Source organism: Lynx rufus, unplaced genomic scaffold (genome assembly GCF_022079265.1).
Source record: "Lynx rufus isolate CCGP_SWC_20201006 ecotype Redwood Valley unplaced genomic scaffold, mLynRuf1.p SCAF_19, whole genome shotgun sequence".
Lineage (NCBI taxonomy): Eukaryota > Metazoa > Chordata > Mammalia > Carnivora > Felidae > Lynx > Lynx rufus.
The window spans coordinates 300,992-328,218 of NW_025814833.1; the positions used below are offsets into that span (position 1 = coordinate 300,992).

Consider the following 27,227-nt stretch of genomic DNA (forward strand, 5'->3'; position numbering starts at 1 on the left):
CTTTTTTCTGAACAGAAACCTTGGTGTCAACTAAGGAAAGAATCATTTTATCACCCCACTCCTCATGCAAAAACATAATCTTTGTTAGTTGCACAAGACATGAAGTAGGGTTTGTTATACCCATTTTTACACACGAGTAAACTGAGGCTTCTGAAGCCCACAGCTAGCACTGAAAGGGTTAGGATTGAAACCCAGTTTTTCTCAGTCTGAGTCTAGTCTTCTTCCCACTACCCAGTACACTACAATTAGAGAACAAGTATGTCCAGGATGAGGGTTGCAGAAATTGCTCTCAGGTGAAGGGTTCCCTAACTGGGGGAGAAGGGTATACTGCAGGCTACAAGCCTCTCACTGAGGCCAACTCCAGGGCCAGTAGAGCAGTGCCCACTATCTGCAGAAAAATCACAGGCACCCAGATTCACTAGGCCACTGGATTCCTGAGCTAGTCTAGGTGCCAGTTGAGACACAACCTGGACACTTACGTTTTTTTAAACAAATTTTCCTTGTAGGTCTTATAGCAGCTGAAAGAAGTGAATACTGTTACTATGTACAATTTAAAGATAAGCAAATTGAGGGGCGCCTGGGTGGCGCAGTCGGTTAAGCGTCCGACTTCAGCCAGGTCACGATCTCGCGGTCCGGGAGTTCGAGCCCCGCGTCGGGCTCTGGGCTGATGGCTCAGAGCCTGGAGCCTGTTTCCGATTCTGTGTCTCCCTCTCTCTCTGCCCCTCCCCCGTTCATGCTCTGTCTCTCTCTGTCCCACAAATAAATAAAAACGTTGAAAAAAAAAATTAAAAAAAAAAATAAAAAATAAAAAAAAAGATAAGCAAATTGAATATCAGAGAACTTAAGTGACTTGACTGAGGTCACACAGTTACTAAATGGCAGAAGCAAAAATGTAGACTCTCGGACATCATACACTGTCAATGCCCTTCAGCCAAACACCACCAGGACATGCCTGCGGTTGATTCAAGCTGGGATTATTGTTCATTGCAACAAAGAGAGACACCTCAACATCCCCACTTTCCACCTTGTGTTGGCCTTCCTGGCAACAAGCAATAAGCTCAACTTGTTCAACCCCAGGTGTGCTCTTTGTGGTCTTTGGCTGGAGGGCATTGACAGCAATGGAGGTTCACTGAGATTCAGTTAAAACACTCACTTCCTTGGACCCAGCTCTTCCACTTAGTAATAGTGACCATAGATAGCTTAGACTTCTTGTGTCTACTTGTTTGAGATACCAATCTGCCCATATCTGGGAAGTAAAATCATGCTGAGCTGAGCTCTGATATTTCATTGAATTTCTTCAGCTTTGGGTTTATTTTGTTTTTGTTTTTTTTTAAAAAATGTTTATTTATTTTGAGAGAGAGAGATAGAGAGCGAGCAGGGAGAGAGGCAGAGAGAGAGGGAAACAGAATCCAAGCCGGCTCCACAACTGTCAGCACAGAGCCCGTCGAAGGGCTTGAACCTACGAACCACAAGATGATGATCTGAGCATGAAACCAAGAGTCAAAATCTTAACCGACTCAGCCACCCAGGAGCCCCTTGTTAAGAGTCTTTTGTTGTTTGTTTCTTTCTTCTCTCTACCCACACCCCCATTTCCCCTATGTTCATCCATTTTTGTTGTTGTTGTTGTTGTTGTTGTTGTTGTTGTTAAATTCCACATATGAGTGAAATAATATGGTATTTGTCTTCCTCTGATTGACTTAATATGCTTAGCAAATGCTTCTTTTCTTGGGGTGCCTGGGTGCCTCAGTCAGTTCAGTGTCTGAGTCTTGATTTCATTTCTTGTCATGATCTCAGGTTTTGTGAGTTTGAGCCCTGCATTGCACTCCTCACAGTGTGGAGCCTGAGATTCTCTCTCTCCCTCTCTCTCTCTCTGCCCGCCACTGTTTGGGCTGTCTCTCTCTCTCAAAATAAATAAATGAACTTTAAAAAATGCTTCTTTTTTTAAAGACAGTCCCCAAAGTTTAAGTTTTAGGCCCTGCAACCTAGCTCTTATCTCTGGAGTGGTAAGTAGTATGAAAATTTTGTTTGCAGTTGGAAAGCGTTAATAAGAATATGAACGTGGTATGGAAGTGGGAAATAGATCAACTGTAGAAGTTGAATTAATAATAATTTTGAAGACCAGAACATTGTGACCAGTTTTTTTTAATGTTTATTTTTCAGGGAGAGGCAGAGCGTGAGCGTGGAGAGACAGAGAGAGAAGGAGACACAGAAGCTGAAGCAGGCTCCAGGTCCTGAGCTTTCACCACAGAACCTGACCCGGGGCTCATACTCACCAGCCGTGAGATCATGACCTGAGCCAAAGTCGGATGCTTATCTGACTGAGCCACCAGGCATCCCAATGTGACCAGCTTTCAAAATCTGAAATTCCAAGTTGTCCTTAGTACTATGAGATTATATGACCTCAGAGACTGACTTTGTGGAAAACCATCCTACCCCCCTCACAAGGGCAGCCCCCAGCTGCTGTGTACATTTCAAACTTTCAAAAAAGTGGCTGCCTAAAGGATCTATATTTGTGTTGTTACTGAGCAGAAAAAAAAGGTGGCTGGATTATTTGTTTACCCACACACACTTGAATCTACCGCCTGCTTCCCAAATGGCAACAAACAGCTCTTTTCTCTTGTCTAATGAAAAACTGGATGTAGGTGGATATTAGTATTAGTAATAATAACCGTATGGAACAGAACTGACAAATATTTTTTTAAAAAAACTCATAAAAATCTCTCTCATTTGGGGCCTCATATCCTTAACCCCATTTCAGTGCCTGGACAGGATTGCAAAGGGTATGGTAGAGATCTGGTTCTTGAGGGAGGGGGGAGGTGGGCAGTCTAGGGAGCAGGAGAGAAAAAAAAGGAGACACGGGTTGATCCTCCCTGATAATCTGAGAAAGGCAAGTAGAAATTCCAGGAAGATGACACACTTTTCATGTTTCTGGGAAAGACTGAAAAGACTAACAGAGTCAAGTTGGCTGGGGGGAGGAGACGGGGTAGGGAGGGACAACCTAATTCCTGCTGCTGTGTTGTAGGAAGGGTTATCTGTGCTCACTGATAACGCGGGGTTCACTGGTTAAAACGCAGGCGTGAATTTAAGTCACTGTACTCTGAGTCCTCTTTCCTGCCCCAGCACCATCTCCCTATTACCTTGCAGGCAGGCGGGTGAGCTTCTGGACCCCAAACATTAGAGGAGGAGACTACTGCCTGCCCCGGATCTCAGGAAGTTTGAAAGAGCAGAGGGTATCTGGAGGCTAAGGGTATCCGAAGGCGAGGGTGAACACCAAAGCGAGTCTAGGACTGCACTGCCTATACCCTTTTCCTGCCCTTGATCGGGTCCGTTTGGGAGCAAAACTTGTGGGCTAGGGCGAGGGATCTGGGGAGGAGACGGGCGGTCAGATTTGGGTATCAGCTCCCTATTGCATTGAAAACAGGCTGGTCACCGGCCCAGGTAAAGAGGAAGAAGAAAATGCCCAGGTTCCCTGCAAGACAGTGTGAATGTGGGAGCCACCTGCCAATCACTGGAAGAGAAAAGAGGGTAAGAGGACTCCCAGCAGGTCTTGTAAAGCACTTCTCACACCACAGGGCCACCCTCCATTCATTTAGATTCAGAAAATGGTGGGCAATGGGGAATGCTGGGGAGGTGGGCGGGAACCTGCCTTGGTGCCAGCTTCCTATTGCGGGGGATGTGGGCGGGTCGAGCGAAAAATGGAGAAAGCGAGGTAAGCACCCTGGATACCAGCAGATGGGCACGAGCTTGGCTGATACCGGTAGCCCCCAGTGGTGGGGCAGGCGGACAATCCTTTCTGGGATTTCATTCTCTATACTCCCACCTTAAGGTGTACACTCCCACACGTGCGCGTGTATGTGTACGACCGGGTGACTGTGTGTGTGTGTGTGTGTGTGTGTGTGTGTGTGCGCGCGCGCATGGACGCGCGTGCGGCATTTAGACTTGACAGAGCTCTCTCGAAAGAAGTACAATGGATTCTTTTTTTCCATTCCTATCCTGGTCTTTTTTTCACAAGAAATTTCCTGACACGATAACGCCCGAAGATTAGCAATAAATCTGTATGGCAGAATTCTGGACTTTTATGTTAATTTTTGCTTTTTTCTTGTGTCTTTTGTTTTTCCAAAGAGTGTATCTATTACCTGGGTACCATATACTATTATAAGGTTCAAAATGAAAATGTATGCAATTTTGAACGATGTATTAAATCAGCTAAGAGAGTAATCCATAGATAATGCCCTCAGTATATTTTTGTGACACAATAGGCATTTTAACAAGTTTCACAGGTGACTGTTGGACTCTAAATTTTGAGAGTCATTGCTGTGTTTGTCAAGTTAAGCTAAGCTTATGCTGGGGTAAAAACCCCCAAGCCTCTGTGGCTTAATGGGCAAATGCTTATTCCTAGCACACAATAAATGCCCAACATATATTGGTGAAGGTCATGAGTGAGAGGGCTCTGCTTCCCATAGTCTGTCAGAGACTCCAGGTGACAAAGTCTCCACCACCTGGAACATTGCTGGTCACTGGCAAGTGAAGTGTCATGGAGATCTCTCACTCCCTCTTCTAAAGTGATAATCTAGAAGTAATAGAAATCACTGCTGTGCAGAGCTGACTGGCCCAAACTAGTCGTGCGGCCTTACCCAACAGCAAGAGGCTGGGGGTGCTATGGGAACAGGAAGTATGATTTTCTCTGTTCCCAAAGGGAATGTAAACTATAAAATGAAAAAAAGAAACAAAAGAAAATATTCATAAGAATTCACGGGGGAATGCTTTTCTAAAGCACTGAAACAAAAAATTACAAATTGTAAAGAAAAATTGACATGTGTAATATATGAAAATTTTCTTTGAAGCAGAGCAATAATGAATGTGCCTTTGGCTTTTGGTTTTCACTATGATGCCATTTTGGGAGATCTTCACATTTCCAGACCATTCTTCAAGGTCGTGGAAGCCTGATGGATGCTAGTTGGGCTAGATTCCAGTTGGGGTAAGTTTCCAGGGGCTCACTGTGCCAGTTTGACAAGACAGGGAGAATGCAACTCTCTGGCTCTCAGAGGGGTGGCATTCAGGCAGAATGTGGAAGGGTTCACCCAAGTCACACTCCTCTGCAGGGTGCATCTGATTTTGGTTTCTCTGCTCCAGGCTGCAGCAGGCACCAGACCCTCTGAGGCTGATGGCCAGATTGTCCTGGACATACTTACCTGGGGGGCAACAACTGTCCCCATTGCAAGTCAGAACACTTTGCCTTTCCTTCCTTTTCCCTTTTTCTTTTGGGGAACTTTTTTTAGGGGAAGAGATAAAGTCCCAAGGATTCATAACTGGAAACATTGGTTGGGATAGTCTTTGAGTAGGCAGATTTCTGACCTGGGTCTGACCAGGTAACTTGGGGCTGAAGCAGAAGGAGCTGGCCCTCAGAGTCCAGTGAAGTAGCCCCCACAAATGGAGTTAGGCATTAGACAAAACCTCACCCACCCCTCTTGTACCTGCCTTATGTAGACTCCCCAAAGGGCCTCAGATGTGCCCCAACCTGTTTTGGTAGTCTTGTGGTGACTTTTGCTATGTGTGCCTGGTGTAGTGATTCTGATGTCTGTGTCATCCTAGGCCCATAGGCAGAGGTGAGCCCAAGTAAAGGGAACTTGCAAAGGCATGAGGTTGAATGACGTAGGAGAAAACGGGTTTCACCTGTGTGAACATCCGCATGACTTGAGGGGCCAGGGCCATCAAGTTGTAAATTGGTGTGAAGAAGCTTTTGAAGGCATTAACGGTAGATGGTCAGCAACATCCAGAGCCTGGTTCTCTGGGGTTCTCACCACTTTCCTGCTCACACAGAAGGCTGGTATCCCCATTACATGTACAAGAAGTGACTTGCCTAGCCAACTCCAGAGCAGAAAGCATTGAGGGTCTCAGACCCTGGATAGAACCCTTTGCTAACCAGGATACTCAGGCTTTTAGGTGACAGTGCTTGAAAGTGGGAGCTTCTCTGGTGACTTAGTATAGAATGAATCAGCTTCTGGTTCCTTGCAAAAATTCAGTCTCTAATCAGAGAAGGTATGTGGATGACTGCGAGAAAAAGTCATTAGGCCTGTGGTAGCCATGGAGTCACACAGCTATTTCCTCAAAAGAACATTTGGATCTTGCCTGATGTTTATGCTAAAACTACACTTTCCTTAGACTGCTCCCACACTATAACTGAGCACAGTTGTACAGCTAGAGCCGGGCCATTTCTGCTCATTGGAGGACCTTTTGTAATGTTTTGTTTGTACTCCCTGTTGGCCTGGTGCAGACTTTCTCATTATTGTACTGCAGTCTGGGATTCTCCCTGCCTAATCCTCCCTCCGAACCTCTCCTTTCACAGGTGTAACACGTGCATCACAGTCTGAAGTCCCTCCCCATCTTCTGCTTCTTCCCCTTTTATCTTTCATAGGTGTTTCCCTAATAAATCTCTTGTATGTCTACTCTTGTCTTAGCATTTGCTTCTAGGAGGGTCTGAACTGGTAACAGGGTCAGGGTACTTTCACAGATGAGATCTCAAGTTTCATATTTCTCAATAGTTGTACTATTTTTCCAAGAGGCAGGCTAGTATAATAAAGAGCTTAACTGACCGTGTTCAAGTCCTAGATCTACCACTTTTAGCTCTCTATTCTTGGCTTCTGTACCCCTTTTCTTAAAAGAGGATAATCACATTACTTCCTCTTAGGGTTGTTGTGAGGTTTATGTGAATTATTATACAGACCACTTAGTTTCTCACACATATTAAATAGCATCAGCTGTTTTACCATCTTTGATAGATGAAGTCAGAATAGGGGAAGGATAAAAAAAAAAAAAAAAGAAGAGGGGAAGGATATTACCAGGTCCTGTAGCTATTGAGGAGTTTGGTGCTGGAACTCTCAATCTAAAGTTCTGGAGCTCTTAAGTATGTATGCTTTATTGATTTTTAACCTAGAAGTTAAAATTCAGGTTCAGGAAAACACATGAAACAGTTCCATGGCATGACGATTGTGTCTCCTACCTTCAACTCCATTGGATGGAGAATGGTATGATATCATCCCTTTTCCTATAGTGTATTCATTAGACAACTTATTCTGGAATATAGAAAAGGCACTGAAGTGCATACCTGTGTCTCCCCTTATTATGTTTACAAATGCTCTTTATGGTAGAGAGTGTCAAAGGCATGTTTTTCAAGGAAGGAAAAAGGCAAGGTAGGAAGGGACCTAACATTTGCTTGAGTGCCCACTAAGGGCCAGATGCAGTGTTTGGTGTTTTGGTTTGATTCTCTTAAAACACTGTAAGAACACTGTAAGGCAGGTATTTCCTTACATGAAGAAGAAACAACTCAGAGAGTGTGAGTGTATTTTCCAAGGCCCTAAATATAGTATGTTGTGGAGCCAGTATTTTGACCTAGGTTCATAACACTCCAAAACCCATACTCCTACCTTTTACATTTTTTTGAACTTTAGATGGTGACCTTCCAGGACTGGAGATCTGGTTGGTTTAAATTTCCATGAGGGCTGTTAAACTGGAAGTTTCCTCTTTTGCATGAAGATGAAAATAGAAATTAAATTCCAAAGCCAGGTTTTCAAAGAAAATGACCAAGCAACTCTAAAACTTATGAGGGTTAAAAGGGTTAAGAGAGAGGAGATACAGAGAAGGAATTTTTGTGAGGAGGATTTCTTTGGAGTGGGCTTCCAAGGGGGAAGAGTTGGGGTGCTTCTCCTTCATCCTAAGGCTTCAACTGGACCCCATGAAGCTTGACAGGTTCTCCTAGAGTTTGGAAGCATAGTGAAATGGGATCTGAATCCACCATGAGAAATCTTATGGGTTAGAGAATGTGGCTGTGACGATGGTGTGAGCAAAGGAGAGATAACTGTATTGGGATATCTACACTCCCATTGTGTTGGGGGCAAAAGATATATGGGTGTTTTTTCATGTACCAAAAGTGGGCTGTGCAGGAGAACAATCTGGTATTGAGGGGCCTGATGAAGAGAACTGTTTGGGGTTGCTATGGATTCCATCAGAGAAACTGTGGAATGGACAGCTGAGAAACTGTGGAATGGACAGCTGAAAAACTGAGAGATTAAGAGGAAACAGCAATAGAATGTTTTGCTTCTGACACAAGAGTTGAAGTGGGAGAACCTCAGATGAGAATCTGCTTTTAAATGTCGGCTAGATCTAGAAAGCATGAAGCCAACTTACTACACAACCATAAAGAGCATTCTGTTTACTCCCTCCCTTCAACCCCAGACAGTCCTCAAGTCAAAATTAGCAAGCTAAGGAGGATGGAGAAAGAAAAGAAACCCAGCACATCACTTACTCCCAAAGTGAGAAGTCCACCTGAATTTGGTGCTAGCTGAGGGAGGAGAGGTTTAACTCTAAATTGAGTTCAGAGGGTTCTTTATTATTAGGAACTGGGGGTTCTGGTCACTGAAATGAGGGTTGATTTAGGATTTTTTTTTAAAAAGCCATTATCTTTATTTTTTATTTACAACTTTTTTATTACAATAAAATGAAATATATTGTGTATAAAATATACATTTAACCATTTTTTTATTTTTAATTATTTTTTTTATTTTTTAATTTGCATCCAAGTTAATTAGCATGTAGTGCAATGATTTCAAAAGTAGATTCTAGTGATTCATCCCCAATGTATAAAACCCAGTGCTTATCCTCAAAAGTGTTCTCCTTAATGCCCCTCACCCATTTAGCCCATCCCCCACTCCCACTCCTCCAACAGTTTGTTCTCCATTTTTAAGAGTCTCTGTTTTGTCCCCCTCCCTGTTTTTATATTATTTTTGCTTCCCTCCCCTATGTTCATCTCTTCTGTACCTTAAATTCCACATATGAAGGATTTAAAGTGACTGTAGGGCTCTTTGGGGTGAGCAACAAAGCCACAGGGCCTGGGCAAAGCTTAATTAATTAATTAATTAATTTATTTTTGGTATTCTTTATTTTATTTTATTTTATTTATTTTTAATATGAAATTTATTGCCAATTTGGTTTCCATATAACACCCAGTGCTCATCCCAACAGGTGCCCTCCTCAATGCCCATCACCCACTTTCCCCTCTCTCCAACCCCCCATCAACTCTGAGTTTATTCTCAGTTTTTAAGAGTCTCTTATGGTTTGCCTCCCTCCCTCTCTAACTTTTTTTTCCTTTCCCCTCCCCCATGGTCTTCTGTTAAGTTTCTCAGGATCCACATAAGAGTGAAAACATATGGTATCTGTCTTTCTCTCTATGACTTATTTCACTTAGCATAACACTCTCCAGTTCCATCCACGTTGCTACAAAAGGCCATATTTCATTCTTTCTCATTGCCAAGTAGTATTCCATTGTATATATAAACCATAATTTCTTTATCCATTCATCAGTTGATGTACATTTAGGCTCCTTCCATAGTTTGGCTGTTGTTGAAAGTGCTGCTGTAAACATTGGGGTACAAGTACCCCTATGCATCAGCACTCCTGTATCACTTGGGTAAATTCCTAGCAGTGCTATTGCTGGGTCATAGGGTAGATCTATTTTTAATTTTTTGAGGAACTTCCACACTGTTTTCCAGAGAGGCTGCAGGAAAAAACCTCTCTGACCTCAGCCACAGCAATTTCTTACTTGATACATCTCCAAAGGCAAGGGAATTAAAAGCAAAAATGAACTATTGGAACCTCATCAAGATAAAAAGCTTCTGCACTGCAAAGGAAACAATCAACAAAACTAAAAGGCAACTGACGGAATAGGAAAAGATATTTGCAAATGACAAATCGGACAAAGGGCTAGTATCCAAAATCTATAAAGAACTCACCAAACTGCACACCCATAAAACAAATAATCCAGTGAAGAAATGGGCAAAAGACATGAATAGACACTTCACTAAAGAATACATCCAGATGGCCAACAGGCCCATGAAAAGATGCTGAATGTCACTCCTCATCAGGGAAATACAAATCAAAACCACACTGAGATACCACCTCACGCCAGTCAGAGTGGCTAAAATGAACAAATCAGGAGACTATAGATGTTGGCGAGGATGTGGAGAAACGGGAACCCTCTTGCACTGTTGGTGGGAATTCAAACTGGTGCAGCCACTCTGGAAAACAGTGTGGAGGTTCCTCAAAACTTAATTTTAAAGGAATAGTATTAGACAAAAATAAACTTGCATTTTGCAACTGTTGTTCTTGCTCAGTAGATTGACTGCCTCTGCTTGGTATGATGTTTGTGATGTGCCATGCTGTATTTTTGCATTAATTTTGCTACACCAGCTTTCTTTTGCTTAGTATTTACCTGATACATATTTTTCCATCCTTTTATTTTGGACTTTTCTGGATAATTTTAAGAGCGCCTTTGAGAAAAAGCATGAAACTGAATTCTGTGCCTTGAAAAAAAATCCAATCTGAGGTTTTCTTTTACTATGAGTTTAATCTATGTACATTCATCATTATTGACATGGATATATTTCTTCCTTTCTATTTTGTTTTTTATCATGTGTTTTCTTTGCATCCTTCCCTTCCTCTCCTTTCTTGCCTTCTGTTGGACGAAGGGAATTTTCTTTGGAAATTTGGAGTTTACACATTCTATTTTTATTTAATTTTTTAAATTTGATAAACACATTCTATTTTTAATCTTTTAGTGCTTATATTAAGATTTTTTTCTAAATTGTTTATCAAACTGTATTTTTAAACAAAATATAGACTATCTCTAACTTCTCTTCCTTACACACTTTTATATTTTGAAATTAAAAAAATGCACAATTTCTGATAACTAGAATTTCTGTACACAAGCTGTTAACCATTATTACAGTTCACAGTTCACAATGCGTGTTTAAATATATCATCTCATTTGATTCTAGAAAAAGCTCAGCTAAGTGTTACTTCCATAATGAATTAATGAATGCGGCAAAAAAGAGAAAATTGAGCAAAGAGCTCTTCAATTCTTCATGGTAATCTTTAAAGTACCTTAAAATTCTGGGGACCTCAGGTTGAGAACCACAGATATTAGGAATATAGTCTTCACCCTTTCCTTTTGGGAAGGGAGAGAGGAGAGAATTATTTTTGAACATTTATTCTGTGCCAGAAACTTGTCTTAGGCAAAACAAGCCTCTATTTAATGGTTACTTTCTTTACTTTCTAGTTGTTTTATGGGTGTCATGAGAGTTATTTCACAACATGCTTCTGTACCAATCCATATACATTCTCCATGATGGAAAACAGGCTTATTTATGTTGATGATACTGATGAAAATAATAAATAGCAATTATAGTTACTATTTATTATGGAACCACAACATTAGCAAGGCACTTAATCTCATGGGGTAAATAAACTCTCAGATCCACTCTTCAGTTTTAGAAGGGAAGCCATTTAGTCATCAAGATGGCTAGATGAAACTACATCACCTGTGTAGTTTCAGAATAGAGACATTTCCTAAATCAGCAGAGATTCTGGTAATAGTTTGCATATACTTATTATAATTGCCCTCTTTTTCGTCAATAGGATGGCCTAGTTTAGGTCCTAATAAAGTACTTTAGGTCTCTCCTGAACATTCCTAATGTGATATCTTTAAAAAAATAAAGCAATTAACAAGATTAAATCAGATAAAGTAAAAAGAAACCACATATGAACTGTAAATTACTGACTTATCAGTCACTGGGATATTAAATATGTATTGTGTTCTTAAATTTTTCTCTTTTCCCATTTTCTACAGAGATCCAGGAGAAGGAGATTTGTGGCACAGCTGTAAGTAGAATCTGCTTGAAGCTGGTGGCTTTTGTCTTGAAAAGGATTATATTACTTGATGACATCAAGTCAGATGTCCTTGGATGGGAACGGAGGACATTTGAAGGCAGTGAGAGCTCAGGGTTTGTGGGTCCTTCCAGCAGTGGAGACATGAGTATTTCTCTTTATCAGCACCTAAGGAAGACTATGGTGGGCTCAGGAAAGCTCAGCACCTAATCTTGCCAAAGATTCCCCTATCCAGAGGGTTGGATAGAAGCAGCAGGAACAAGGGATCTGAAGAAATTGTGCCAATTCAGTAAATGAACATCTGATCCCTAACCAGTGTGGACAAACATGATGATGGGGAATCTCAAGTTTGGTGCTAGATGAGACCATAGGATATTTGTACATCTCATGAAGATAGGGAATCCTTAATAATAACTGAATTGGATATCCCACTGACATGCTACAGTTAAACATCAGGGTCTTATTTATGTTCATTTAAAGGCAATTTTGAAATGTGATATTCCCAATATGTTTTAAGTGTGTGAGCTAAGATCCATCTGTTTGCTATGCCTCCTATTCAAAGTTTCAATAACAAAGGAAGCAATCTCTTACAGTGTTTTGTGAATGTATGAACTGTTATACAAATTGTCCTCTGAATGTGTAAGAGTCCTTGAGAACTCTTCTAGTTAGCCAGGCTCTAGGTCCCTCAAAGGACATAACTGTAAGACCATGTGGCAAAGTATGAACTATAGTTGTTTCAGGTACGAGTGTGCTAGAAATCTTAGTTGTCCCCGTATTTCCCCCCTGCTCTGTGTCCCCCAGGCTTACCAATATGCATTACATCAAAAGTCTTCCTTGCCCTTTGGTTTCCAGTTTGGTTAAAGGGTAATACCCAGAAGAGTGAATTCAGGTATTGTTTTTTGTGCCATCCTGGATTCTTTGAGGTCTCTATGAGCTAACTGCATCCTGAAGATCACAGCTGCTGTCAGGTGGCTCTTTCCACACAGCTGTCTTACCATCCAGTAACCACTCCCACCCCATTCCTCCCCTCCCCCTGTTCCTCTCCCACCCCTCCTCTACACCCCCACCTTCCACTCCTTCCCCTCCTACTCTACTCTTTGCCTACAAGTAACACCATATTGGAGGCTGAATTCTGTCACCTCTAAATTCATTATTGTGAATTCTTAACCCCCCAGCACCTCAGAATGGGACTGCATTTGGAGATGGAATCTTTATAGAGGTAGTTAAATTAAAACGGGGTCATTAGGCCTCTCCAGAAGAGATTAGGACATAGGTACAGAGGAAATCACAGGAAGGTACCCTTCTACAAGCCCAGGAGAGGCCTCAGAAGAAACCAACCTTGATCTTAGACTTCTGGACTCCAAAACTATAAGAAAATAAATTTGTGTTGTTTAAGCCATCTAGTTTGTGGTACTTTGATGTGGCAGCCCTGGCAAACTAACATGCACCACGAGTTTACTCCTTTGCTGACAACTTGGGAAAAAATTCTCTATTAAACTTCTCAAATCATTTGAGTCCCATTTATTTCCTGCTGGGACCCTGACTGATCCAGTTGGATTACACAGGATTTACTTCCAGATTTGTTCTTACTGTATTTTCTAAAATTTCTGCAGTAACCACGGAATACATTTTTTTCTCTAAAGTAAAAAATACTGTCGGGGTACTTGGGTGGCTGGTTAAGCATCCAACTCTTGATTTCAGCTCAGGTCATGATCTCCTGGTTTGTGAGTTTAAGCCCAGCATGGCACTCTGCACTGATGCTGTGGAGCCTGCTTGGGATTTTGTCTCCCTCTCTCTCTGCCCCTCCCCTGCTCGTGCTCTCTCTCAAAATAAATAAACACTTGAAGGAAAACATAAACACTAATTCATGAAACAAAACCTGGTTTGGGAAATCTCCATATACACTAGATTTATTTTTGAGAGAGACAGTGTGAGTGGGGGAGGGAGAGAGAAAGAGGGAGACACAGAATCTGAAGCAGGTTCCAGGCTGTCAGCAGAGCCCGACACCGGGCTTGAACCCAAGAGCCCTGAGATCATGACCTGAGCTGAAGTCACACTCTCAGCTGAAGTTGGACGCTCAACCGACTGAGCCACCCAGGGGACCCTAGAATAAATTTATAATCATAGGCATCCAACATCAATCCTCCTTGGTAAATCCCCTATTCTATAGATTCCCACTGTTATGTCTAAGGGATTGTAAAAACAGGGACTATAACCCCAATGCTGGAACTAGGGAAAGCTGCCATCCTTGGTCCAAAATCTACAAGTATTTCTGATCATATATGAAGGTGGCTGCCCATGTTTCCTTTTGTGGGAAAGAAAAGCTCTGCATTAAGGTAAGGGACTGTTATAGTACCCACTAAATATCCTGTTATACCAGCCCAACTCATAGGGACAAGCAGCATCAGGAACAAAACTGGCTCTTACAAGCAGCACTGAAAGCAATCACACTCTGAGAAGCCACACTGAGGGAAGGGGAGGGGAACTGGCATGACAGCATATTCCTGGCTGCCACACCCAAGAAAAAGGAATTCTTTCACCAGGAGTCAGAACTCTCCTTTGATATCATCTAGAGCTTTCCTGGGCTCGCTGACTTGTTGTTCTCAGTAATATTAAAGGCACACTGCAAGGGGCACCTGGGTGGCTCAGTCGGTTAAGCGTCCGACTTCAGTTCAGGTCACGATCTCGCGGTATGTGAGTTCGAGCCCCGCGTCGGGCTCTGGGCTGATGGCTCAGAGCCTGAAGCCTGCTTCCGATTCTGTGTCTCCCTCTCTCTGACCCTCCCCCGTTCATGCTCTGTCTCTCTCTGTCCCAAACATAAATAAACGTTAAAAAAATTAAAAAAAAAAGGCACACTGCAAAATACTTGCTTTGAAATTTAGAAACAAATTTTATTTAAGATCTGAAATACAATTCCTAAAATATCAACTTCTCCAGAAAACCGTGGCTACACAATAATGCATTGCCTCTATCATGTTAGAACGTGCATTAGACTCAAATACAAAAACCATGAAACAAACCACCATCCTTCAACAATTTGAGCAGAGAGAGAATGCCTAAGGAACAACATAGATGGACTTGCAGAGGATGGGCTGTTTTACTTCAAGCACCATTAAAAAAAAAAAAGAGCACAAATGCATGGGTTTTCGGGTATATACATTAAGTTGAACCTTTGGCACTAGGAATCAGGGCATTTTGTCATGGAGCATTAACGCATATTAGAAAATTGTGTAGTGTCAAAGGGATAGAACCACCAGCATTCAAGCAATGTTGTCAACTAGGCAATAAAATATTCTATTGAATGTTTCTTCTTTGTCTAATTACTGCGTACACTGGTAGCAACTTTGAAATGAGAAAAGGAGCTTGCACTCCTTTCATTTTCTGTTTAAAACAAAACAGAAAACAAAATTGAAACATAAGCCCTGTTATACATTAACAATTTTAAAGAACATCAATTATACAAGAAAAAGACTAAGAACAAAAAGAGTGTTTACAGATACCAGACGTAACAGTGAGTGGTCACTAGACCCTCACAGGGCTTTGCGGTGGTACTCAGCCGAAGCCACTTTGTAATCACTGGCAGTAAACAGAGACGCAGCATTCTTTGCCAGATATTTTAGAAAATCATGCAAATAGCCCAACAATAATGCAAGGCTTTTCTCATCAAGGGGCGTATACGCCAACATTGCTCCGATTCTTACAAATAATCTCAGTAGATGTGGGGCTCCATAAACCTGGGACATTGGCGCATCAGGGTGAGCCAAGAGGATTTCGGCATACTGGGGCCTCTCAAATTTGTAGAGCAGCTGAGTGCCCAACATCACATTGAAATATTCTTTTATTCCTGCCACAACTTCATTAACTGCATATTCCTTATTATCAACATTTCCCTGCGACTTCTTACAATTTGCGTACTCCTCCAGAATAGCATCTACATTTTTCTTAGCAGGGAGTTGAAACAGCTGCTTCTGCCTGGTAACTAAGTCCCAGTCCTCAACAAGCCATGGTTTTAATTCTTCAGGAATCTTCACTTTAACTTCCATTCTATTCTTAAATGCCTCCTCACTTTCGACAGTGGGGTCTGCCCGGGCCCTTTTCTTCCGAGGTGGCTGAGGTGCTTCGCTGGTACTGCCACCATCTCCATTTCCAGGAGTCTTCTGTTTGTTCTTTCTTGTCTTCCTCACTGATCCTGAAGGGGGGTTCTCTGCAGAGCGACCCCCCCATCTGCCTGGGAGAGCTGGTTCCACATTCTTCTGCTGTGAACCAGCAGTCTTCTTTCCTGAAGAGGCCCCTCTCATCTTACTTCTCTGCATATTGCTTCTACTTGGTTTTTTGAAGTTGTCTTCTTCTGCAGATTGTTGTCCACGAGTTTGAGAACCCTGCTTTCTGGAACTCATTCAACCCTGTTTTTATTCCAACCGCTGTAATACATAAAGCATTTTACTTGTTTGTTTTCTATAGTGACCTTTAACACACTGTGCTTAGTACAACACAAGTTATTCTCTTGGAATTTGGATCTCAAATCCTAATTCGGGATCATGTATAAGTGACTTACTACCTCCACCCTCTTTTTCTGATCTTCACTACTAACCACTACTCTTACCCATCCAATCACTCATCAGACTTGCCCAAAAGTTAGTTTTTTGGTGCCACCGAAAAGACAGGATTATAATTTTAAACAAATGATGAATTAAAATGGAAAACTACACAAGGCAGTGGAGGTCAAATTCAACACTCTGAACAGGAAAAAGGACAAGATGAACTTTAGTTGACTAAAGGCAAAATGAGTAACAGTAAAGGTTTCTGTAGGAGTCCAGGTAGGCCTGAACTAGAGTGATGACAAAGTCCAGACAAACTGAATACAAAACTTGGTAAATGAAGGAGAGGGAGGAGTCAAAGGTAGCTGTGTAATTTTAAGCCTGGGTAATTAATGGATTAATAAAAACATTGATTTTAATGATGAGTTTAGAAACAGCCATAAAATAATAGGAAATAAGTAATCCATCCATTGAATTAGCTATCATACATTATTGCACATCTGCTTTGGGACAGCTACTATGCTAGGTGTTAAGGATTCAAGTATCTAAAGTGGCAATTAAAAAACAATGAGGTTAGTACAATGATAGTAATAGGCACATAGTATTTAGTAGTAAACAAGAAATGGTACATGACACAACTTTCAGTATTAGCTGAAATCACTTGGAGGAAGTGATATATCAGTGAGGGAGAAGTCAGTGATGACTCCCAGGTTTTGATAATGAATGATTAGGTCATTAGCATTATCACATGAAATTGCATCTAGAGGAGGAAATGGATTAGAGAGGAAAGAAGTTCAGTACTGGATCTATTAAGTGTGAGGTGTACAGTTATATATTTAACTTTAAAACGCAGCTAAAGGTCAGAGCCAGAAATGGAGATCTGAGAGTAATCATATAGCTGTTACTCGAAGCTATGAAAGCCATCAAAATCATTCATGAAGAGGAAAATAAACTGAACCAAAGTATGGAATACTGGAAAAACCTAAAAGACTGACGTATAAGGGGTGAGCAGAGAGACCAAAAACAAAACAAAAATGGTCAGAGCAGCAACAGAAGAATTAAAAGAATGTTCTTTTGGAAGCCAAAGAAGTTGAGAGTTTCAAGAAGGAATTGGGATAAAATGCAGCAGAAAGGGCTAATAAGGTAAAGCTGAAAAAAACAGTGTTCTATGATTCTTACAGTGTGACAGATGAAGTAATTTCTTTGACTTACATAATCCTCTTCCTTCTTTCCTTTCCAAGAACTCCTAGTGTTTTCCTAGACGGAACCTCCTAGATCTCCTGGGATAGTCTGGAAGGAGAAGGTGGGAGACACAAACTAGAAAGGAAAACAGATACCTGTCAAGATGAACTTTTGTGAAAGAATACAGAAAAAAGTAATCTTATTTTATGACTGTGGTTTACGACTGTAATATCAGAGAAAATATATGAGCTCCACTGTTAGACATACTTCTACTTCAATTAGGCCCTGCCATTTATCAGTTGTGAGGACTTAGGTAAGATATGTAAGCTCACTTGGCCTCTTTTTCTCATCTATGGAATGAAGCAAATTACCCCCTAGCCTTCACAGGTTCTTGTTAAGAACTTCTTGTATACAACGTGGCTAAACAACAGCTACAGGAATACATGTGATCATGGATACAAAGATATTCACTGCGGTGGCATTTTTAATACTGAAAAACTGGAACACCTAAATTTTCTTCTAACATAAATTACGTATGCACACTATGGAAGAACATTCAAATGAGTTAAGAGAACCATGTACCAACATGGTTCTGATGTTCAATTCTGTACTATTAGGTAAACAGGCATAATGCATAGTATGTACAATAGGATCCTTAAGAGATAAGATAGCACAGGCTGAAAAATAACTATCAGTCTCACACAGTTCTTATGAACAGTGAGTGTGATCAAATTCCTGTTTTAAACTGATACGCATAAATGCATAGGAAAGTATCTAGTTGAATAAATACCAGATTAAAATCAGGGTAATCTCTGGGAAAAAATGAGGGATGAGGGTGGATCAGCCTTAAACCAGATTTCTCTGGTAACTGTGGCCTTTCACCCACAGAAAAAGCCCCTCAACCAATCCCTAGACCTCAACAATGTTGAGCAGATATCAGGGAAACCCTGAGGGGGGAAAGAAAAGGTAAGAAATGCTAGACAACCAGAGGTTTGAATCAAGGAAACCAGTTATTAGGAAGACAGACCTGGGTGCTAGAGCTTTATTAAGCAAATGATATCCTCTAACTAAAAGGGCACAAAGCTCTGAGCAGAAAGGACAAAGGTGGCTCTCAGAGAGCATCAAAACCTGTAAATACAGTTACTGACCCTGTGGGAATCAGAAACCTTCTGGCTGAGAGGGATATACAGACACATTCTGTGAAGGATCAGAAAACAGCTAGTGTGTCATGGCATACATTGCAAGCTATCACGCTTACAAAAATATTTTTCTAAAAAAACAGTCATTGTGACCAGGACAGAAGGGACACAGTATCTGACGTTTTAAGAGAATTTAGTTAATATAGGTGAAATCCAGAAAATCCACCTCAGAACTGCTATATTGCAGAGCTTTCACAAAACAAGGGGACAGTTAAAATACCAACTAAAGAAAGCAAGATGGCCCAGTACCAGCCAGCCAGACTGTGTAAAACAGAAGGCCAGGCTGGACAGGAAGTATTTTGGAAGTCTCACTGGTACTAGCAAATCCTTACTGAGGAACTTGAAAATGATAGCTGAACCTACCATACATCCTTGGCATTAATCACATATATTCATTCATAGGAAAACTACCAAAAGGAATTCTACCTGTTTGATTAACTGGGTGAGTTGTCATTCTCCACAAATTCTTATATTACTCATATGAAGTCTCAATGAAATATCTGCCATTATACAGAAAAACACATGTACCACAAGTCAAGGTTTGTGACCAGAGTGAATAAAGCCAGGGAAACAGCCTTTCTAGGAATTGTCTCAGTACCTTTATTTTCATTTGAATATCCTACAGATCAAATTACTACTACCTGGAAGTCAGAAACCAGACATCAAAGGAAGGGAATACCTGTCCTTTAGATGTCTGCTCCTACTTGTAGTACAAGTTTGTGGATAGCTTTGCACTTTGTACCACTCTGACCAGTTTAACACTTCTCCATGATCAAGGATAGATGTGCTGTGCACACCCATTTAAAAAGTTTGCACTGTAGATTTGCCAGTTTGTCTTGAGTTTCAGGCTTTATTAACATTGTTTATTGACTTAGCATGCCTACTCTTTGCTCCCATCATGCTCCCTCATCTCCTTCATCTAAATACCACAGAAATCCTATCTCTTCCTTAAATCTCCAATTCTAGCCCGTTTCTCTCCCATCTCCAGTATGATATGAAGCTGATGCTAATTTTACTTATAGAACTACACCATTAATCCCTATTTGTCACAGGCCTTGTGTTATACTTATCTCACGTATTATGGAGCAGCACTTAGGTCCCTGGTGGGTATACAACAGTGAATCAAAGCAAGTGATTCAACACATGAAGAAAATGGAGGCAAATCAGGGACAAATCATCAAATATTTTTTCACTTGTTCTCTACAGGTCAGCTCTAGGGTAGGCCAGACTTTGAGAAAACACATTTGTAGGTTTGCCCTAGGTTTCTATTTTTAATTTCTGTGTAAATATTTAAACAGATATAAGCTAATACTGGTATCAAATCCTAGATCTTCCCTTTAAAAAAGTTTGTAACTACAACTCATTTTTCCCATACAACGTTATAATACGCAAGGATCTTGAGAGCTGTGTATTTTATTAAATGGCCATACCTTAAACCACCCCCTTAAGGGAAAAGTGATTCCCCCTCAGTTTACCCTGTAGTAACTATTAAAACATTTTTGTCCTCATTTCCTATTAACATTTCCAGATGCAGATGTAGTAGGTCAAGAGGGAATAACAGGTTATCAAATTACTCCCCCATGCTATACCAATTTCCAACTTTACAAGTAGTGCGTAAAACTATCACACCCATACTCTCGTCAACGGTGGCTAGTCTCATTTACAAAATTCATAAAATTTGATAAAATGTTTAGCTGTTCAGCTTCTTAGTGATGCTTCAACATTTAAGGTGTCTATTGGCCTTACATATATGGCTCTTGTTCCCTGCCCAGTTGATTCTTATAGTGATTTTAACATTTATAGGAGCTCTTTATCAAGAGTTGTCATTCTGGGGCAAATATTTCCCCTAGTGTGCTTTTATAGTGTCTGATGTTATGATTTTAAAGTTTTATATAATGACATGTTAGTTTTTCCTTCACTGTTAAAACAGGTCATCTTAATGGATGTTTTATATTTTAATCCTTAATCCACCCAGAATTTACTTTGTAAGTTATGAACTGAAAAGCCTGTATTTTCTCCAAATAGTTAATTTTGTGGCACTATTTTGGGGTAATATTTCTTTTACATGTGTGTAAATACCAACACACATAATGATGTTGGAATTCTCCCTTTACTTCCCTTCCCCAATCCTAGGAGTGTGCAGGACTTCAAATTTTATATACATATTCACACAAAACATACCTTTAAAACTAAATGTGTATTTTATATTTGACTTGGCAAAGTGAGACCTACTGCCCCATACCTTTTCCTACTTTAACATGGGCATCTGTCATTCTTTTTAATATCCACATTACTGTATAATCTCCGTGCCAGAATTTAACCAGTTCCTTATTAATGAACATTTAGGGTGTTTCTGATACTTCATTATTACAGAAATGCTATAATAGATGTAAGTAAGTGGACAGATATATTAGAGAATTAGGGACTTCAGGATTATTCTCAGAAGTGGAACTGTTCTGACGAGATAGAGGCAAATTCAACTTGTAAAGAACTGCTTTAATTTGTACTCCCAGCAAAAACCTTAAAGTTCATTCATCTACACCTTCAGCAACACTGGATAAACATCTTTTGGAAAAAAACTTTGTTCTGCTTATCCAGTATACAGTAATATTTTATTTTAATATGTGGGATATTGAGCATCTTTCATACATTCATGTGATGTTTTTCTTATGTGAATGTTTGCTTTCTTTATTGATTTCTAATAATTAAATCCTAAGTTTTCTTGGGTATGTTGGAAATATTTTTTCCAAACTCATTTTCCTTCTAAGTGGGTCTCTGTGTGCATGTGTGTGTGTATACACACACAAATATGTCAACCTTTTCCTTTGTGAACGTTGGCATTTATGTTATGTCTAGGTAAAATGCTTCCAAATCAATATTCTAAAAACGATTTCCTATATTTCTTGGTATTTTTATAGTTTCTTCCAAATATATAACTTTTCTTAATATTAATTATTAAAGAGGCCATCCTTTCCCCGCTGATTTAAAATGCTATTATAGAACATTCTAAATTTTTAGATGAACATGGGTCTCTTAAGGTACTCTCTTCCCAATGATTTTTGATTATTCAATTTTTAAAGGTTATCATTGTTTCTAAGTCACCTGGTCTGTCATAGAGACCTCTGTTCTCACATCAGTATCACATTGGTTTAATTATCATAAAGATATAAATGTTACCCTAGAATAACACTTGTAAATGGTTTCCAGTTATGTTTGATTATTGGAAGTATTATTTGAAGTAGCAAAAACACTGGAATCAACCTAGAGGACTATCACTAGTAATTTGGAAAGATAAAATGTGCTTTACCCATGAGATGGATTAACATGCTAGTTAAAAGAATGCCACTGTGAAAGGAATTAAATAGAACTCTACGAATGGACATGAAGACAGCCAAGACAATTAGCTAAATAAAGATAGTAAGTTGCAAAAAGATACCTAGAGCATACCAAGTCTATGTAAAAGAAAACACAGAACAGTATTTTATATATGGATATCCATATGTTTTTAAACAGATACATAATTTAGAGATCTAGAAGGACTGATAATAGTGGTTAACTCTGGAGAAAGTTAAGAGAATCAGGGGTGGTGAAGAAATGGAAACTCGAACCTACTCTGTAACATTTAAACTTTTTCATTTTAAGGATATATTCACATGTCAATTACATGACTAAAAATTTATATTAAAATATAGATTTAAAATTCATAATCATATTCTGATCTATTCTTATCCTTGGATCTCACACATAGCTGAACTTTTCAGTGAATTATCACTGTGTATCATACATTTTGTAGGCACACCATTCAGACTGGTTTCCTTCCCCCCACTTCTAGGTTCTACCCATCCTTGGAGGCATAGGTCAAGGTTCTTTTCCTCTTTGAGGCTTTCATTTCAGGATACTCTGGACCTTGCCTTCTCTGAGCTCCTATTGGCCTAAGAGCCCACCTCCCTCCCTTTTGCCCTTAATCATTCTCCAAAAGGCCTTCTGTATAGGTGTTTTTTCTGTGGGTGTGCATACCCATCTACTGCATCTTTTCCACCAGGGCAGCACCCTCCTATGCAGCCTTGATTTCAGAAGGGAAAAAAAATAAGGAAAATATAGTGACTCCATGGGAAAATGAAGCTTTCAAGTGACTGGAAAAACCTTCCTTCATCTTCTCATGCAAGTAATGGGCCATTTAGGAATGCAGACTCCAAAGGCTAACATTTTTGGTATGGGTGTGTCACAAATGAGTGTAAACATCTATGGTTTGTTGAAATAAACCTTTAAAAGCACATATACCATTACAGTTAATTTATATCCATTCTCTTCTGGATCTTGGAACACTTCCTTTATGTTTAACATTATTGTTTGAGTCTGAGACAAAGGAGGAATGACAGAAAAGCAGTTAGCAGACTGAATATGTTTATGACTTCCTAGTTAAAATTACAGCTCCTGGAAATTCCCTTATAAATAAATATGATCAATATACTCAATATCTTTCTAGATTGTTAGGATAAGCCAGAAGTCATAATTTCAGATTTCAGTTCTAGTGTTAACTGCTGCTTCTGGAAAATCAGGAAAGAAACCAACAGTATTAATTTTGTTTTATATTTCCAAAAAGAATTATTCACTGCTTTTAGAAGTGTAAGAGTGTATGTGTGTGTAAACCAGGATGTACCAGAAGGACTAACAAAGCCATAATTATTATTAAAGCAAACACTTGTATGTGCCAAGCACTGTCCTGGTACTTTACATGTAATCCCTTCAAAAATCCTATGACATAGGAATAATTATCTTTATGTTACACACGAAGAAATTTAGGGACAAAGTGAGTTAAGTATCTTGCCCAGGATCACACAGTAAGTGGCAGAGACAAAATTCAAATTAAAGAAGTTAGTCTTTACCCTTAACCACTAAATTATGCTGTACATGGGAGGAAACAAAATTAAAATAATAATAATAATAATAATAATAATAATAATAATATTGTAGTATTTCTTATCAAAGAATGTAACATTATACAGCCTTCTGTTGTTTAGGCACTTACTATACTGGAAGCACTACTGGACTTAGCCTCATCCTTCCCTTCTTAGAATTTAGAGTGTTTTTGCAAAAAAGTGCTTATTAATCTTAAAAATATTCCTGGGCAGTGAGGAAGGTTATGTGGAACTATCTTGTTTGAGAATTGAGGCCAAGAGAAGAGAGGCACTCACCCAGATTCTGTAATCAGGGATGATTCTGCAACCAGGATCAGATCTTCTGATCCTTATTATACAGCAAACTTAGCTTTTCTGATGATGGCCTGGAAGGTCAAAGAAAGGGACAGAAAAGGACATAAAATAAAAAGATATGAGAACCTTTTTTTCTTTATCAACCAGTGCATTTTATCACACACTAAGGATACCATAGCTGATAAATAATGTGCAAATGTTTCTTTTTCCCTTCTTGTAGTTGTATTTTCAAATTTACTTTACTGTACATTTATCCTGATTTTCAGTAAAGTAACTGTCTTTTTTATACTTTTTATTAAGGATAATTTCAAATAAATAAAAATGTAGAAGGAAGAGTATTATAAACCTACAACAATCACCCAGCTTCAACAATTACCAACTGAAGGCCATCTTGTTTCATCTATAACCCCACCCACTGCTCCCCCCCCCCACTCCGATTTTTTTAAGCAAACCGAATAGCTGATTTTCTGTATTTTATTATGGAAAATGTCAAACATATACCAAGGAAGACAATAATATGAGGAACCCCATATGCCCTATCACTTAACTCAAACAATTAACTTAGGGCCAATTTTGTTTCATCTATACACCCCTCCCCAATTCCCCCTACCGCTGAGATTCTGAAGCAAATACCAGTCATCTACGTATTTGAAGTCATTCCCAGACATTTTATTAATTAATCCGCAAATATTTTCCTATATATCTCTACAAGATAGACAATTTGAAAACAACCATTACTGCCATTATAACGTCTAAAAATAGACATCAATTCCTTTAAAAAAAACCCATCAAACCTGTCTTCACATTTTCCCGATGCATCTTAAACCGTTTTTTTTTTTTTTTAACAGTTGGTATGTTCAAATCAGGATCCAAACAAGGCCTACTCATCGCATGTGGTTCATCTCCTGATCGCTCTCGTTCTCCATCTCCCCTCACCGCCCCCCCCCGCCTTTTAAACTTTTAAATATGGAAAATTCCAATCCCCGCTATTTTGAGCTAATTCTCAAATAGTAAATTATTTCAGCGGTAAAAACTGATATGTCTCTTTTATAACTCGAATTTCTCCTAGGGAAGAAGTTAATGGGCAGGAAAAGCAATATAATGAACGAATTTACATAATTTATATTGTTTCTCATTCTGTTACGCGGTTTTTCACTCCACAATAATAGCGAATATTTTTCTGAGCCAGCATTGGTATTGTCTTATACGCAGTAACACACAGTACAAGCCTCTGAGGTAAACGTCTCTGAGGTAGATACTATTATTATCACCATTTTACAAACATGGAAACCAAGACACGGAAAGAACAGGAGCCAGCCCAAGCAGGGCGTTGGCGAGTAGGAATTTGAATGAGGCTCTGCTCAGTTGTAAAGCCATATGATAATCTTGTCTATATACGCGGCAATAAAAAGAAATCATCAACCCTTTCACCCCACCCCCACCCCGAAACCTGAAACGAGAATCCAGTTCTTTCCAGCAGCCGACGTGTGACCACTGCCGTCCCTCCAACCGCCATAGTAAAGCCAGGTTTCTCTGGCAACTGATATCCATAGGCAGACACGTCACCCTGGAGGCGGGCTTATGCTCTCCAGCCAATCACAATCGTCTTGTCTAAGTTTTAGAATGTTCCATAACCAAATGATTGGACGAGGCCTACCACGTCAGCGATGACACTACGCCGCAGTAAAGGCGGGTGCTAGCAACCTGCTTCTTCACGGTTAAGGCTGGAAGCAAACCAATCATCTTTCTCCTTTAGTGCGCGCTCTGGCCAATGACGCTCGCCCTCTTAGGCTCTTAGCCCGCCCACCAAAAGCGCGACAGCCGTTGGGTCATAAGTCTATAGGGCAGGGTGTTCACGTGGCCTATTTTCACGACCCAGAGTTCCCCTGACCAGAGTTTTTTTTTTTTTTTTCTTCTTTTCTTTTCTTTCTTTTTTTTTTTTTTTTCCTGCAGGGAGGCATTATGGGTTTTTTTTTTCCACTGGGAAAGGAAGTGTCTACGTGGCCTGCGGAAACAGGATGGGCGGAAATGAGCTAAGATTCCCGCGAGTGGGGAAGCGCGAGGTCAATCCTGGGGCCACGCCCCCCAACCTCTTGCACAACTCTCGGAGTGAAAAAAAAAGCAGAGCGGGGTTTTTAATGTGTGTGAGGGGTGTGGGGGTGTGGTATTGGGGCCGTTGTGTTTGTGCCCGGGGGAGCTCCCGTAGCTCTGGGGTTAGGGTGTGCGCGCGCGCGGCAGTCCTCGTGGTGTTGGAGGTGGTGGGTGTGCTCAGGGGTGCGCCCCTAGCGTTGGGACTTAGTGTTGGGGCCGGTGTGTGTCCCAAAGCGGGGGCGCGCGCGCGCGCGCGTGTGTGTGTGTGCGCGCGCGCTCATGCACGCGCGCGCTCATGCTCGCGCGTTGTGTATGGAATGTTCTCTACTTTTATATGAGTTTGAAAATTGTTCTAATGAAAAGGAAAATAAGTCAAGGCGACCATAACCAATAAGGAACCTTTACCAGAAATATTTTGGTCTCTCCTATCGATTTAATTTCAGACCCTAAAAATACACTTTCCTCCCACGTTTTTCTTTGTTGCCAAAATTCTGTTCTAAACCATAGTTCTTCAGTTAAGAGCCAAACCCTCCCAATCCCGTATTAGCAATTACAAGGAGCAGCTTCTTTACCGTTCTCTAGTATCCTCTCCCATCCCCCACCTACAAAGTTGGGTGCAGTTCTCTTGGCACAAACACAATTTTCTGCCAGCAATATCTGTATGTAACAGCCTTCTTCAGTCTCTCACTCTCGCGCTCTATCCATCTATCTATCTATACAGACTCCGAATTTCTGTAGGGGCTGATCCTTTTTGTCCTGATCTCCAAGCACAGTGCCCTTCAGGCAATTATGCACTCAGTTAATTTTCCAGAAAGTTCTCTGGGTGAGGTTTATACCTCTTGAGTCAGCCGCTAGATGCCACCAAATCCCAGCAAAGGATGAGCTGTTTAGTGCCTGGAATTATGGGATTTTGTTCCCCCTCTTTCTGATTTGTTGAATTCCACAATCTATAGGGATCATATATATCATTCATTGCTAGGGAAAAAATTAACTTCTGTAAATAGTCCAGCCAGGCAGAAGACTATGGCCCTAGATCTAGATGTTTTTCCTTGTTTCCTTTTTTTAAAAAAATTCCCCCTCCTGCCCTCTCTTATTTCCTCCTTGCCTTTTTTGGGGGGTCAGAATTGATGAATGACCCCAGGCCCTGATGATGAAGATAGAATTCTTTCTGTGCACCTTCTTTTCAAAACTGATCTTTTTCTCTTGACATTTTTATTAAATATGGGTGTTTGCACCCTATTTTTTGTAATGGTACTGCTACACTTTGTTAATGTCTTTGGAGTTAG

General features: G+C 40.3%; 1 protein-coding gene across 1 annotated transcript; it reads right to left on the reverse strand.

Annotated features, from left to right (window-relative positions):
- Nucleotides 1-14,588: 14,588 nt before the first annotated feature.
- Nucleotides 14,589-25,378, reverse strand: MORF4L2 (mortality factor 4 like 2). The gene is made up of 4 exons (XM_047082047.1): nucleotides 25,301-25,378; nucleotides 23,833-23,921; nucleotides 17,469-17,573; nucleotides 14,589-16,139 (listed from the first exon to the last, which is right to left on the reverse strand). Exon 4 carries the CDS (start codon nucleotides 16,113-16,115, stop codon nucleotides 15,249-15,251), a length of 867 nt encoding a protein of 288 aa, XP_046938003.1. The 5' UTR covers nucleotides 16,116-16,139; nucleotides 17,469-17,573; nucleotides 23,833-23,921; nucleotides 25,301-25,378; the 3' UTR covers nucleotides 14,589-15,248.
- Between the last annotated feature and the right edge of the window lie 1,849 nt (nucleotides 25,379-27,227).

What these genes read in the sequence shown, in the direction of transcription:
- MORF4L2 (XM_047082047.1), bottom strand. Translation starts at nt 16,115, where the DNA reads ATGAGTTCCAGAAAGCAGGGTTCTCAAACTCGTGGACAACAATCTGCA.